Source organism: Bubalus kerabau, chromosome 1 (genome assembly GCF_029407905.1).
Source record: "Bubalus kerabau isolate K-KA32 ecotype Philippines breed swamp buffalo chromosome 1, PCC_UOA_SB_1v2, whole genome shotgun sequence".
NCBI lineage: Eukaryota > Metazoa > Chordata > Mammalia > Artiodactyla > Bovidae > Bubalus > Bubalus kerabau.
The window spans coordinates 97,339,376-97,356,291 of NC_073624.1; the positions used below are offsets into that span (position 1 = coordinate 97,339,376).

The window sequence follows — 16,916 nt, forward strand, 5'->3', positions numbered from 1 at the left end:
CATCTGAAAGGATACTAGTCACAAGTTGATATATGCTTTGCAGTTAAACACTTGTATTTCACAACCTCATGTGACTCTCAAAACAATCTTGAACAAGAAATGTTTAAGGGACATGCCCGAGATAATCCTAATAAGTAAATAGTAGAACTGGACCAAGACTATCACTTGATTCCTAATCCAGTGAGAGGTAATTGGGGTCTCGTATTTTAAAACACCTTTTCCTACCTAGTTGTTATCAGAGAAAGAGTTCTCTTTATGCATCAAATTGTATAAAAAAAAAAATCTTACTTTTCCTAGGTTCATAGTTCTCAGATTCTCAAAAGAACCTGATGACCAAAACTGAGAACTATTTCCAAAAACAGTTGGCAAAAGACTATCCAAAATAGACACAATCTGCTTGTCAGTTTTTATGACAACTTTCTATGCAACCCAATGCCTATAAACTCAGAGAAAAAAATAAAGAATTATGACCAAGATTAAATAGGGGGTTAAAGTATTTTAAATAAAGGTATCAAAAACAGACCTAAGTGTCTGAATTTATAAAAATGCTGCTCAATACATTTTAACAACCATTTCTGAAGTATGCTATTCTACCCACAAATAACATAACTATGAAAAAAGGATGAATGGGACACTGTTCCCGATAATTAGAAGTTGATAGTTTAATAGTATGCCTAGCATATAGTATTTTTTAAATGTTTCACCTAGTGGTAGTAACTCATGGCTATTTAACATTAATAATTTTAGTAAAATCCACGCTCACCAAAAAATGTCAAATGAGTGCTTACATTTTCTGTTCAAAGTGCTCCCTTTTTACTGCTAGACTGATACAAGCCATAAAAGAAATCTTACCACACTAACTATATATTCTAATTATCACTCAATCACTGATTTATACTGACCTCTACTTGTCTGTGAGCTCCTTAAGGATTAGACACCATTAAGCACAGTGCCAAGCATGTGATAAATATTCAATCTATTCAAAATGAGTGTTTAGTTTATCCTGCTTATATTTATTTTCACCCAATTGAGAAATAGGAAACAGCAGCTTAGCAAAGAGGGAGGTAACATAATCTAAGGCCTTAATGGGCTGAGTGATAGGAAACTACAACTGTCTGACAATTTTTGACCAACAAAATTACATTTCTTATATTCCATCTTATAATAGCAACAGAAACACAACAGAGAAAACAAATACTACTGATTTACTCATTAGTGGTTTCTCAAGTCAAAGCTTTAACAAAAACAACACTAAAAATTTTGGAAAACACAACTTTCAACATCCTCGTGTGTCATATAATCTAATTCGCATATTGTGCTTTATAGTTTTAACAGCAGCCTTCTTCATTCATCCAATAAATGTTTGCTGAGTTCTTCAGTGACAGGCAACAGGGACAGAATAGTAAATAAGACAGTCTTTGTTCTGGACAAATATTCAACATAGCACACTGCAATTTACCTTAGACAGAACCTGAAACACATGCTTCATGATGTATAACCAGTTTTAAACACATTCAAAATCCTACCAGTGCTGTGACCTTGAGCAAGTTAATTAGCCTCCACCACCATGGTATCTTCATCTTTAAAATGGGTAAGATGAAGCTCCTCCTCAGATACTTGATCATCCTTCTAAGGTTAATTATTTTATCCAACGTCCAAGGTGGCTATTCAACACAGAAAAATGGCCACTTGTGCTAGAATGATGGTAGAGCCAGGATCTAAATTTTAATACCATATGCTCATACTTTCGCCTATCATGCCATGCTACAATTTTTATTTTTACATGTCTGTCTTTCAGAGCATCTCAGGATACTCTAAACAGACAGAGACCATTCTTTTCTGCATTAGTACTATGCCCAAATCAATTAATACTTGATATGACAACTGGACATCTATATGCCCAAAAAAAAAAAAAAAAACTCAATCCTTACAACTTGCACTATATATAAAAATTAATTCTAAATGGACATAGACCAAAGCATATAAAACATTTATTATATATATAAAGCAGTTCTTCCTTTTAACATTTTTGACACAAATAAAACTTACTGAAAAGAATACAAGAGAAAAATCTTCATGACTTTAAAGACATCAATTATTTAAATTTTGGACAGGACCCAAAAAATATGACCCAGAAAGGAAAAAAGTTGATAAACTGGACTTCATCAAAATTAAAATCTTTTCTGCTACAAACAATACAAGCATGGGGGAAAAGAGCTATAAAATATGTTTAACCTCATAAGAAACTTATCAAGCTGTTTTGCTTGATGAAGAACTGATGAAGAACTTGCACAAAGAACTACTTACACCTCAGTAAGACAACAAATAACCCAAATGAAAAATAGACAAATGGTACTGAACATACGCTTCAAAGATAAATGAAAGACATAAAGATATGAAAAGATGACATACCACTATACACCTACTGGGCTAAAATTAAATAGTACCAGCGCTTATGAGGATACAAAGGGACCGGAACTTTCAAACACTCCTGACAGGAATGCAAAACAGCTTGATAAGTTTCTTATGAGGTTAAACATACACTTACCACATTACCAGCAACTATACTCTTAGGTATTTACTCAGAAGAAATGAAAACATAAGCCTACACATATGCAAATGATCACAGTAACTTTATCCATAAGAGACAAAATCTGGAAACAATCCAAATAGTCATTAACTAGTAAATGGACAAACAAATTTGGAATATTTCCTGAGCAATAAAAAGTAATAAACTACTGATACATATGCAACTGGATAACTCTCAAAAATATTATGCTAAGTGAAACAAGCCAAACACCAAAACAGCTGCATACTATAAAAATTCCATTCATACAGTATTGTAGAAAAAGCTATAGGAACAGAAAATATATCTAACGTTACCAGAAGAAAATATATCAAAAGTTACCAGAAGTCAGCAAATAGAGCAAGAGAACTGAGTACAAAAGGGCAAAGGGAACATTTTTTGTGGGGATGAAATGTTAAATGGATATGGTCTATATGTTGGGTGTGGTGCTCAGTTGTGTCAGACTCTTTGAGACCCCACAGACTGTAGCCTGCCAGGCTCCTCTCTCCATGGAGTTTCCCAGCCAAGAATACTGGAGCGGATCTTCCTGACCCAGGGATCAAACCCTAGTCTCCTGCACTGCAGGCAGATTTTTTATCGTCTGAGCCACCAGGGTTAGCACATCGCCAAACACCCACAGGATTAACTTTCCACATCAATACCCCCGTTTGCAAATAAACAAATCTAAAATTAAACTCAGCGTAACCTTTTTGGCCTGTAGCACCCCCTTCTAATCTCTTATCCAACTTTCCCTCTTTATCTCACTATTTCAATCAATGGTACCAACATCCTGTCACCCAAATTCGAAACCTAGACCCCTAGAGTCTGCTAGTTTGTCCTCACTCCTTCTCTCCAGATTTTGTTGCTGTTTAGTCATTAAGTTGTGTCGACTCTTTCATGATCCCATGGAAAACCCTCTATCCAGACTGAAAGCCTCTAAATCCTCTGAATTTTGCTTCCTAGATCACTGTTCCAGTGGACCCTTCCTTTCCATTCTCATTACCACATGCCTGAGGCTACTGTCAACTGGCCGCCAAAATGATCTCCATGCCTCTATTTCCTCATTTCTAACAACCCTGCTTGTACATGAAGACTATATTATCTTTCCATAACATTTTTCTTTTAAGAATGCTCAAACTCATAGAAAGAGACATCAGATTTGAGGTTACCAGAGACGGGGTGGGCAGATGAAGGTGGTCAAAAAGTACAACTTCCAGTTAGAAGATAAAATTACTACAAGGGCTTCCCCGGTGGCTCAGACGGTAAAGAACTTGCCTGCAATGCAGGAGACCCAGGTTTGATCCCTGGGTCAGGAAGATCCCTGGAGAAGGAAATGGCAACCAACTCCAGTATTCCTGCCTGGAGAATTCCATGGATAGAGAGCCTGGCAGGCTCTGTGGGGTTGCAAAGAGTCAGACACAACTGAGTGAATCTCTGTCTTCGAGAGATGTTAAGGTACATGATTAACATAATTGATATTGCTTTATGTTATATATGAAAATTCTTAAAATAGTAAATCCTAAGAGTTCTCACAAGAAAAAAAATTTTTTTCTTTTATTTTGTATCTAAATGAGGGATATTCACAAAGCTTACGTGGTAATCATTTTACGATGTACATAAGTCAACTCATTGTGCTGTATACCTTAAACATACACAGAACTGTATGCCAATTATAAACTGGGAGGAAAAAAGAATGAACAAATGAAAAATGGGAAAAAGGAACTGCTCAAAGACTCCCTCAATGAATCACCTCAAATGAGGCCAGTATGCACTGTTTACTATACTTTAAATACTTTCTCAGCATTGTCCTGCCCCAAAATGGTCCTGTTTGCTTGGCTTTTATTTAAGTTCCATTCCTTCAAAGGAGCTTTCCTTCAGCATTCAGCTCACAATTCCACCTGCAAATTTCAGTAACTTTTACTGCACGCACCAGTATACCTTACCACCTCTATGTTTTGTCCTCCACAATGATCAATTTTCCTTAAGAACAAAGATACTGAACTATTAGCTTTCCATCCACTCAAAGACTTCTCACAACAGTTAAAACGGTATTGGCTGATCCTCATCATCAAAATGAATTAGGAATATGATGAACCAAACTGGAGAAAAATACTAATATTCCTAAAATCTTCTTTAATACTTTGAAGATTTCCATTCTGAAAAGCAAAGTTTCCTCCTTCAATGTCTAGAGATTCATATAACTCTGTAGAAGTGCAATGAAACAAGCATTATCTTCAAAGCAGCTGATACTCTACACATAGTGAGTCAACAGCAACCTGGAATTTACAATTATTGTTGTTAAAAGAGTTCAAAATATGTTCATAATCTGAAGTATAAACCAAGGCAGAATGAACAAGAGGTCTACTTAAAGAAAACAAAAATCTAACTATTTTCCTTTTCATTGAGTCTGAAACCAAGCAGGACTCTGTGGGACAGATCCTGCCTCTTGGTGGTAAAACAGCTTTAAACTCTTGGGCTTTACCTGAGTTCCAAAGAACAAATTTAATTAGAGACATGAGAAAAATCCAGAAACAAAGGAAAACAGTCCAACAACACAAAATCATAACAGTTTAGCCATGCAGAGTAAAGGACCTTTAGTTTCTCCTCAAGGGCTATAGATAATACTGAGCCACATTCTTGAGTCGGTTTGCAGATACTAAACCCCCTACCAGGCAGAAAAGTTAGCTGTATGCTGACCACCAGACTGTAGGCTGACTCCAGATAAGCTGAAGCCAGAAAACTGATAACTGAGATTCCCAAAAAGTCACCCTGATAGTGCACAACCAACCGATCAGAAGATGTCCACCAGCTGATCAGACACATGGCAACCCTCACCCCTAATGCTGCCTTTAAAAATCCTTTCCTAAAAGCCTTGTTTTAGAAGTTCCAAAGAATAGCAAGGAAAAAAAGAAAACCTTAAGAGAACAATGAAAAGGAAAACAATAGAATGGGAAAGACTAGAGATCTCTTCAAGAAAATTAGATACCAAAGGAACATTTCATGCAGAGATAGACACAATAAAGGACAGAAATGGTATGGACCTAACAGAAGCAGAAGATATTAAGAACAGGTGGGAAAAATACACAGAAGAACTGCACAAAAAGATCTTAATGACCCAGATAACCACAATGCTGTCACCACTCACCTAGACCCATACATCCTGGAGTGTAAAGTCAAGTGGGTCTTAGGTAGCATCACTACGAACAAAGCTAGTGGAGGTGATGGAATTCCAGCTGAGCTATTTCAAATCCTAAATGATGCTGTGAAAGTGCTGCATTCAATATGCCAGCAAATTTGGAAAACTCAGCAGTGGCCACAGGACTGGAAATGGTCAGTTTTCATTTCAATCCCAAAGAAGGGCAATGCCAAAAAGTGTTCAAACTACAATACAATTACACTCATTTCACATGCTAGTGAAGTAATGTTCAAAATCCTTCAAGCTAGGCTTCAGCAGTATGTGAACCGAGAACTTCTAGATGTACAAGCTGGATTAGAAAATGCAGAGGAACCAGAAATCAAATTGCCAACATCCGTTGGATCATAGAAAAAGCAAAGGAATTCCAGAAAAACATGTACTTCTGCTTCACTGACTACACTAAAGTCTTTGACTGTGTAGATCACAACAAATTGGGAAAATTCTTTAAGAGAGGGGAATACCTGACCACCTTACCTGCCTCCTGAGAAACCTGTATGCTGGTCAAGAAGCAACAGTTAGAAACGGACATGGAACAACAAACTGGTTCCAAATTGGGAAAGGCGAACGTCAAGGCTGTATACTGTCACCCTGCTTATTTAACTTATATGCAGAGTACGTCATGTGAAATGCCAGGCTGGATGAAGCATAGACTGGAATCAAGACTGCCGGGAGAAATATCAATAACCTCAGCTACACAGATGACACTACTCTAATGGCAGAAAATGAAGAGGAACTAAAAAGCTTCTTGATGAAGGTGAAAGAAGAGAGTGAAAAAGCTGGCTTAAAACTCAGAATTCAAAAAATCAACATCATGGCATCCAGTCCCACCACTTCATGGCAAATAGATGGGGGAAAAAAATGGCAACAGTGACAGACTTTATTTTCTTGGGCTCCAAAAATCACTGCAGATGGTGACTGCAGCCATGAAATTAAAAGATGCTTGCTCCTTAGAAAAGCAAAAACACCATTTTGCCAACAAAGGTCCGTACAGTCAAAGTTATGGTTTTTCCAGTAGTCATGCACAGCCATCAAGAAGGCTGTGTGCCAAAGAATCAATGCTTTCGAATTGTGGTTCTGGAGAAGACTCTTGAGGGTCCCATGAATAGAAAGGAAATCAAACTAGTCAATCCTAAAGGAAATCATTCCTGATTATTATACTGGAAGGACTGATGCTGACACTGAAGCTTCAATACTTTGGCCACCTGATGGGAAGAGCCGACACTGGAGAAGACCCTGATGCTGGGAAAGACTGAGGCAGGAGGGGAAGGGGGTGACAGAGGATGAGATGGTTGGATGACATCACTGACTCAATAACATGAGTTTGAGCAAATGCCAGGACATAGTAAAGGAAAGGGAAGCCTGGAGTGCCGCAAGCCATGTGGTTGCAAGGAGTCAGACATGATTGAGTGACTGAACAACAAAAAGCCTTCAGGGCTTTTGAGCATGAGATGCCCATTCTCCCTGCTTGGCATTTTGCAATTAAGCACTGTACTTTCCTTTGCTAAAGCCCAGTGTCCATGTTCAGTATCAATTCTTGGCTTTTTTTTTTTTTTACTAAATTTGACCATAATCTCCTTGAAGGCTTACAGAACTTATCTTCTTAAAGGAAGTACAACTGCTTTGCATTATCCTAACACGAGAAGAGTACAGCAGGTATTTGTTGCTAAAGATTAGAAGGCATAAGCCCTAGCTGGCAGTGCTTGAGGAAGAATAGCTCACAGCAGTATATAATTAAGAATGGGAAGCCCCATCTCCTCTTCTGCCTAAAGAGGCTATAGAATAATAGTTCTCCCAACTAATCAGTCCCTCCACTGTCTTACTGATAGCATCAACTCCTACAATTCCAAGAAATGTTGTCTTTACAGAAACCTTTGGCAAAAGCTCCAAAATACAAGGATTTGGGGCCAGTGAATTCATAGTAGGTTTTAGAAGCACTCCAACGTGCTCCTTTGAAAATAAATAAAAGTACCTTTGATAGAGTACAAGGAACAGACTTGGAATCAGGAAGATCCCCTGGAGGAGGGCAAGGCAACTCACTCCAGTATTCTTGCCTGGAGAATCCTATGGACAGAGGAGACTGGCAAATTACGGTCCATATGGTCACAAAGAGTCAGACATGATTGAAGTGACTTAACATGCACAGGTGCTAGATTTGAAACTGACTTTATTTACACATACTAGCTGTGTCAGAATGGGCAAATCACATGACTATCATTTCCTGTTTGCTAGGTTTTTGTGAGGGTAAAATAAAAATGGACGGAAGTATCCTAAGATGGTGCCTAGTACATATTAGTTGTTCAATAAAAGTAAGATCAACATTCATTCAATTTTATCTTATTAATACTCATCTACTACTCGGCTTTCTACCAAATACGTTTTAAAAAGCTGAGATCTGTGTTACTTCAGCATTCAACATACCCAACTTTTTAAAGAGTTGCTAATAAATACCTTTTTGTTTTCACCTGTGACATTGAGGCTTTAACATCAATTAAGTAAAATATCACAGAATATTGGATTATATTGACAAATAAGCAGCTTTGGTTAAAGAATGTCATATTTTCTTGCCCTCCTAACTATAAAATTAAAATTAACCATTTACCTTCATCGTCATCATCTTTTTCTTTCTCTTCCAATGCTTGTCTTTCCAATTGTCTTGCCACCTCATCAACTGAGGCTCCTGCTTCTTTATCAGGTTCCTGTTGCCCTGTTGATCAAATATAACAACTAAATCAAATCTGACAAATGTATCTTCCCACTACAATATGTTCTAAGGATCCTAAAAAACACATAACTCTTCCTGACAAGGGTCAGGAACAAAAACAGAAACATTGTAAGGAGAATCAGTTCAGTTCAGTCACTTAGTCGTGTCCGACTCTTTGCGACCCCATGAATCGCAGCACGCCAGGCCTCCCTGTCCATCACCAACTCCTGGAGTTCACTCAGACTCACGTCCATCGAGTCAGTGATGCCATCCAGCCATCTCATCCTCTGTCGTCCCCTTCTCCTCCTGCCCCCAATCCCTCCCAGCATCAGAGTCTTTTCCAATGAGTCAACTCTTCGCATCAGGTGGCCAAAGTACTGGAGTTTCAGCTTTAGCATCATTCCTTCCAAAGAAATCCCAGGGCTGATCTCCTTCAGAATGGACTGGTTGGATCTCCTTGCAGTCCAAGGGACTCTCAAGAGTCTTCTCCAACACCACAGTAAGGAGAATAGAATTTATTTAATGACAGAAAAATCTTCCATATCTAAGTGGTACTGCCCATTTAACAAGACACTCATTTAGGCATTCTCTGCTAGGAGCTAAATGGTGAGTTGGTCCCTACCCTTAAGTAGCTTAACTTTCTAAAGTATTTAACAATTAATCTACAGCAAATACTTTATTAACCAAGCAGGAACTTAAGATGGGCAATAAATGCTGAAGGCCTTACTAAGAAGATGTCTGTTGGAAATCCTGGAAGCTTCAGGGGTTCAGATAGAAAGAACCTGTCAAGCCGAGCAGGGTAAAATCAAAATATATAGGAAAAGTTATTCCATTACTAAAAAACAAAATTCCCCAACAGCTAAACACAAGACCAGGCCCTGCTCTAGAAGGGATTACAATCTAGCTGTGTTCCTGATGTTCAAGCTGGTTTTAGAAAAGGCAGAGGAACCAGAGATCAAACTGCCAACATCCGCTGAATCATGGAAAAAGCAAGAGAGTTCCAGAAAAACATCTATTTTTGCTTTATTGACTATGCCAAAGCCTTTGACTATGTGGATCACAATAAACTGTGGAAAATTCTGAAAGAGATGGGAATACCAGACCACCTGATCTGCCTCTTGAGAAATTTGTATGCAGGTCAGGAAGCAACAGTTAGAACTGGACATGGAACAACAGACTGGTTCCAAATAGGAAAAGGAGTTCGTCAAGGCTGTATATTGTCACCCTGTTTATTTAACTTATATGCAGAGTACATCATGAGAAATGCTGGACTGGAAGAAACACAAACTGGAATCAAGATTGCCGGGAGAAATATCAATAACCTCAGATATGCAGATGACACCACCCTTATGGCAGAAAGTGAAGAGGAACTAAGAAGCCTCTTGATGAAAGTGAAAGTGGAGAGTGAAAAAGTTGGCTTAAAGCTCAACATTCAGAAAACGAAGATCATGGCATCCGGTCCCACCACTTCATGGGAAATAGATAGGGAAACAGTGGAAACAGCGGCAGACTTTATTTTTCTGGGCTCCAAAATCACTACAGATGGTGACTGCAGCCATGAAATTAAAAGATGCTTACTCCTTGGAAGGAAAGTTATGACCAACCTAGATAGCATATTCAAAAGCAGAGACATTACTTTGCCAACAAAGGTCCGGCTAGTCAAGGCTATGGTTTTTCCTGTGGTCATGTATGGATGTGAGAGTTGGACTGTGAAGAAGGCTGAGCGCTGAAGAATTGATGCTTTTGAACTGTGGTGTTGGAGAAGACTCTTGAGAGTCCCCTGGACTGCAAGGAGATCCAACCAGTCCATTCTGAAGGAGATCAGCCCTGGGTGTTCTTTGGAAGGAATGATGCTAAAGCTGAAACTCCAGTACTTTGGCCACCTCATGCGAAGAGTTGACTCATTGGAAAAGACTCTGATGCTGGGAGGGACTGGGGGCAGGAGGAGAAGGGGACAACAGAGGATGAGATGGCTGGATGGCATCACTGACTCGAAGGACCTGAGTCTGGGTGAACTCCGGGAGTTGGTGATGGATAGGGAGGCCTGGTGTGCTGCGATTCATGGGGTTGCAAAGAGTCGGACACGACTGAGCTACTGATCTGATCTGATCTGATAGGAGTAATATGTAAAAAGAGGTAGTATTACCAAGTAGTACATAATGAGGTGACATGCTAGCTACCGTAGAGAATTCATACTGAAATACACAACTGTTAAAAACATATTAGGGTCAGTCTGCTAAACACCTTAAAGGACAAACTGAAGAGTCTGGTTTTCATCTGAAAGCCAGAACAGCCACCAGAGTATGTCCTGAAATTAAATTTTGCTTTGAAAGTGTCCCAGCACCTACAACTCACCCTCTTCAACTCCCAAATAATCAAAATTTCAGAAAGATACAGGTTAACCCTCTTCAACCTCTCTCAACTCCACTTCATCACTTCTGGCCTCTCCATTTTTCTCTCATTCTTTCTGCGGCTGACTTTAACAGCACAAATAATTTTCCGAAAACGAAGGTCTTGATGCATCAAAAACAATGACTTCTCATATTCAAATATTTAAGTTTCTAACTTATAATGTAACTGTAAACTTTCAGCTGTTTTCTTTGTCTTACCAGTAGATTTAGAGTAGCTTCCTTCGGACTCAAGAATATTCTACCCAGACTGCCTACAAGTGGCATCATAATTCAGGCCTAAAAGCCCCAAAGCTTGATGATACTGTAGGATTAGGCGGTGAGGATTCGCACCGCAGCCACACATCCTGCTATTACTACTCAGTGACAAGAGCACATTCTCAGACACACACACGCCAAAAGTGCAGCGCGCCACAAAATCACACACACCCACACCTACCCACCCAAACAGTGACAAGAGCGCGTGGGCATTCTCTCACACACACCCCCCAAACTCATACACACACCCAACCCCAAAGTGCAGCGCGCCACAAAAATCCCTCCGTAAACTAGGATGATAGGGGCTGGTGCGGTCCAGGCACTAAGACTTGCCCACTTCACCCCCACTCTCGACGAAAAGATGTCCCACGTCTCTCCAGCACAGAGGCGGCAGTGTGGTCAGAACCAGATTTTCAAGGAGGCCAACCCGCAAGGTGGAAGGGCTGGGCCCCGTGCACGGCTTCAAGTCCGTCGCATCGTCTGCGTGGGAGCGAAGTTCCGGCAATTTAGAAGCAGCAACCGCACAGAAACCGAGGCACCCTCTTCGCCATCCCACGCCCAGAAGACGCCTGGAAGAAGTCACCTCTTCCCGGGACTGGGAATCTGTAGCTCTCCCGGGACACACGTTCAGTCCTGGGAATCAGTTCAGGGTGCTCAGTCCCCGGGCCCTGTCACCAACGCCAAGCCCGAGTCGAGCGGTTCGGCCATCCCGGCAGAGACTAGGAAAACATAAAACTCCCCTTACCTGTGGCAGCCCCTTTACTCTTCTTCTTCTTCCGTTTTTTTTTCTTGGCCGCTTCTTCAGCCGTAGAGGCAGCTCCCTCCTCCCTTTCGTCGGGATCCAGGTCGCCATTCAGGTGGCTCCCGCAGGACGCTGCCTCCTCCACACCCGCCATGTTGCCCGAGAGAGCGCGAGGCACTGAAACAGAAGCGCGAGGGCCCGCTCCTTCTTCACCCACCTACACCAGCGACGCCGGAAGTTGCTCTCGATGGTAGAGGCGCGGGGAATGCTGGGACTACGGAGGACTCGACTGTAAGGGCGACCCGCGGGGAGGGGCGGGGCTCACCGCAAGCCGGCGCAAGCGGCAAGGAGACGCGGAACACCTGGCGAAACCAGACTTTTCCTTCTTCCCTCGCTTCGGGCAAACTTGCTTGCTTAGAGTCAGGTTGAAAGCCCGCGCCTGACTTGTGGACAGGTGTTCCTCCCGCGGGAGAGAGGCCCCTCGACTGAAACCGAAAACTTTTAGATTCGTAGTTTTATACTGCGCACCAGAAGCGAGGAGAAGGTCGAAAAAAATGCCTTAACTTGTATACACGTCTTTTTTATAACTCGAAAGGACTGCGTTTTTATTCAGTATTACAGCTCTCGGCGAGGCTGTCCAGGTTGTTAAGAAGATGTACCTACAAAGGCCCTGACTGAAGCAGTCAGAGATAAGAAGACGTTTATTCATAGAGAAGCTAAAGGAAGACAGCGTCTCAAGGAGGGAGTGACCAACTGCGTTGAGTACTGCTAAGAAGTAAGAGCGTGAAAAATGTCAGATGTATATAGTAGCGTGGTAGCCACTGGTAACCTTAGCAACAGCTATTTAGGTAGAGAGATGGAAGCCAGTCTAAAAAGAGTTGAGGAACGAGAGGAAACAGAATCTCTTCATCCTTCAAGTTTCAAGCTTAAGTGCCGTTCCCTCAGAGATCCCTCCTCAGCAATCTAAATCAGTTCCTCAGTTCAGTTCAGTCGCTCAGTCGTGTCCGACTCTTTGCAACCCCATGAATCGCAGCACGCCAGGCCTCCCTGTCCATCACCAACTCCCGGAGTTCACTCAAACCCAAGTCCATCGAGTGGGTGATGCCATCCAGCCATCTCATCCTCTGTCGTCCCCTTCTCCTCCTGCCCCCAATCCCTCCCAGCACCAGAGTCTTTTCCAATGAGTCAACTCTTCGCATGAGGTGGCCAAAGTACTGGAGTTTCAGCTTTAGCATCATTCCTTCCAAAGAAATCCCAGGGCTGATCTCCTTTAGAATGGTCTGGTTGGATCTCCTTGCAGTCCAAGGGACTCTCAAGAGTCTTCTCCAACACCACAGTTCAAAAGCATCAATTCTTCGGCGCTTGGCTTTCTTCACAGTCCAACTCTCACATCCATACATGACCACAGGAAAAACCATAGCCTTGACTAGCCAGACCTTTGTTGGCAAAGTAATGTCTCTGCTTTTCAATATGCTATCTAGATTGGTCATAACTTTCCTTCCAAGGAGTAAGCATCTTTTAATTTCGTGGCTGCAGTCACCATCTGCAGTGACACTGTTTCCCCATCTATTTCCCATGAAGTGATGGGACCAGATGCCATCATCTTCGTTTTCTGATGTTGAGCTTTAAGCCAACTTTTTCACTCTCCTCTTTCACTTTCATCAAGAGGCTTTTGAGTTCCTCTTCACTTTCTGCCATAAGGGTGGTGTCATCTGCATATCTGATTCTTAACTTTGTTTCATGGCAGTTTGTAATTACTTTATGTCATTATTTGTTTTTTGTGTGTCTCTCCAACTGTTTCAAACTCTGTGAAGACAAGAACATTTTGCCTGTTTTGTATTTTTCTTACCAGCACCTACCTCTAACTAAAGCATTGTAGGGACCCAGTAGACTCATTATATAAATAGCACTTAAGAAGTACCCTGTACTTTACATTCATTGTCTTATTTAATCCATTTTTGAGTTGGGGAAATACGAGCTATAGTTTTGGTAACTTGCACCAGGTCATACAGGAAGTAAATAGGCTTAGAATCCAAACCCAAGTTACTAAGCACCAGAAATTTAGTAATTCTGTATTCTAACTTTCCCATTGAAATTTAAAATCAGTCCAATAAATATGTATTGATTGTACATTAGCATTAATTTTTCTTGGTGGAAGCTACAAAGTGAAAATAAATACTCTCAATAAAGGTTTGCATTCAATGAGACAGACATATCAGTTCAGTTCAGTCACCCAATCATGTCCAACTCTGTGACCCCATGGACAGCAGCACGCTGGCCTCCCTGTCCATCACCAGCTCCGGGAGTTCACCCAAACTCATGTCCATTGAGTCAGTGATACCATCCAACCATCTCATCCTCTGTTGTCCCCTTCTCCTCCTACCTTCAGTCTTTCCCAGCATCAGGGTCTTTTCAAATGAGTCAATTCTTCGCATCAGGTGGCCAAAGGATTGGAGTTTCAGCTTTAACATCAGTCCTTCCGATGAATATTCAAGACTGACTTCCTTTAGGATGGACTGGTTGGCTCTCCTTGCAGTCCAAGGGACTCTCAAGAGTCTTCTCTAACACCACAGTTCAAAAGCATCAATTCTTTGGAGCTCGGCTTTCCTTATAGTCCAACTCTCACATCCATACATGACTACTAGAAAAACCATAGCCTTGACTAGACATCCTTTGCTGGCAAAGTAATGTCTCTGCTTTCTACTATGCTGTCTAGATTGGTCATAACTTCTTCCAAGGAGCAAGCGTCTTAATTTCATGTCCACAGTCACCATCTGCAGTGATTTTGGAGCCCCCCTCAAATGTCTGTCACTGTTTCCACTGTTTCCCCATCTATTTGCCATGAAATGATGGGACCAGATGCCATGATCTTAGTTTTCTTAATGGTGAGCTTTAAGCCCACTTTTTCACTCTTCATTTTCACTTTCATCAAGGTGCTTTTTAGTTCCTCTTCGTTTTCTGCCATAAGGGCGGTGTCATCCACATATCTGAGGTTATTGATATTTCTCCCGGCAATCTTGATTCCAGCTTGTGCTTCATCTAGCCCAGTGTTTCTCATGATGTACTCTGCATGTAAGTTAAATAAGCAGGGTGACAATATATGGCCTTGACATACTCCTTTCTTTATCTGGAACCAGTCTGTTGTTCCATGTCCAGTTCTAACTGTTGCTTCCTGACCTGCATACAGATTTCTCAAGAGGCAGGTCAGGTGATCTGGTATTCCCATCTCTTTCAGAATTTTCCACAGTTGGTTGTCATCCACACAGTCAAAGGTTTTGGCATAGTCAATAAAGCAGAAATGTTTTTCTGGAACCCTCTTGCTTTTTCGATAATCCAATGGATGTTAGCAATTTGATCCCTGGTTCCTCTGCCTTTACTAAAACAAGGTTGAACATCTGGAAGTTCATGGTTCACATACTGTTGAAGCCTGGCTTGGAGAATTTTGAGCATTACTTTACTAGCATGTGAGATGAGTGCAATTGTGCAGTAGTTTGAGCATTCTTTGGCATTGCCTTTCTTTCGGATTGGCGTGAAAACTGACCTTTTCCAGTCCTGTGGCCACTGCTGACTTTTCCAAATTTGCTGGCATATTGAGTGCAGCACTTTCACAGCATCATCTTTTAGGATTTGAAATGGCTCAACTGGAATTTCATCACCTCCACTAGCTTTGTTAGTAGTGATGCTTCCTAAGGCCCACTTGACTTCGCATTTCAGGATGTCTGGCTCTAGGTGAGTGATCATACCATCATGATTTTCTGGGTTGTGAAGATCTTTTTTGTACAGTTCTGTGTCTTCTTGTCACCTCTTCTTAATATCTTCTGCTTCTGTTAGGTCCATACCATTTCTGTCCTTTATTGAGCCCATCTTTGCATAACATATTCCCTTGATATCTCTAATTTTCTTGAAGATATCTCTAGTCTTTCACATTCTGTTGTTTTCCTTTATTTCTTGGCACTGATCACTGAGGAAGGCTTTCTTATCTCTCCTTGCTATTCTTTGGAACTCTGCATTCAAATGGGTATATCTTTCCTTTTTTCCTTTGCTTTTCACTTCTCTTCTTTTCACAACTATTTGTAAGGTCTCCTCAGACAGCCATTTTGCTTTTTTGCATTTCTTTTTCTTGGGGATGGTCTTGATCCCTGTCTTCTGTACAATGTCACGAACCTCTGTCCATAGTTCTTCAGGCACTCTATCAGATCTAATCCCTTGAATCTATTTATAGTCACTTCCACCGTATAATTGTAAGGGATTTGATTTAGATCATACCCGAAGGGTCTATTGTTTTTCCCTGCTTTCTTCAATTTAAATCTGAATTTGGTAATAAAGCATTCATGATCTGAGCCACAGTCAGCTCCCAGTCTTGTTTTTGCTGACTGTATAGAGCTTCTCCATCTTTGGCTGCAAAGAATATAATCAATCTGATTTCGGTATTGACCATTTGGTGATGTCCCTGTGTAGAGTTAGACATATATATATAAGAATAAAAGAATACTAATACTTTGCCTACATCATTTATTATTTTCTATTCCAAGTTAGTCTGTCATAAAGGTGAGGAATTTTAAAAGGATCTAAAAGATCTTCAATTTGGAGGCAAAGATGTGATTGTCAACCTCTGGAGAAATCAAAGCTCACCCTTGTTGAGGTGCAAAGCTACTGCCAGAAGCTTTTTAATATACTTACGAGTAAGATATGCTATATCAAAAATGCCTTCTAGCTTTGTTGTGACTCTTCCCAGTTCCACAAGTTCAGGGAACACTTGGGCTATGGCTACTACCTCAGTCCTAGTGCAGAAGACTCAGGATCCTGGGGGACAGAACCTATAGGGTCAGTAGGTAAATTCTGACAAAAGGTTTCTTGAGGTATAAGTTGATCTACAGAATTATCAATGTCAAAATAAAATCTTTTCAGTGAAAAAAAAAGACGTTAAAATACACCGATGAAATACTGTTTCTTTGCTGCAAAGGAATTTACTCTACTTTTCTTTACTTGCCTTTTCTTTTCTGAAAAGAGACAAGAAAACAAAACTTCTAAGGTAATAGTAAAAA

At 40.8% G+C, this 16,916-nt stretch overlaps 1 protein-coding gene across 1 annotated transcript in view; it reads right to left on the reverse strand.

The window, feature by feature from the left end:
- METAP2 (methionyl aminopeptidase 2) overlaps window positions 1–12,161 on the reverse strand; it is a 30,807-nt gene extending 18,646 nt beyond the window's left edge. The window contains exons 1-2 of the mRNA XM_055585259.1: window positions 11,875–12,161; window positions 8,362–8,466 (exon numbers count right to left, since the gene is read on the reverse strand). Of these exons, the coding sequence (XP_055441234.1) occupies window positions 8,362–8,466; window positions 11,875–12,025 (256 nt within the window). The 5' untranslated portion in view covers window positions 12,026–12,161. The remainder of the gene's footprint in view (window positions 1–8,361; window positions 8,467–11,874) is intronic.
- Between the last annotated feature and the right edge of the window lie 4,755 nt (window positions 12,162–16,916).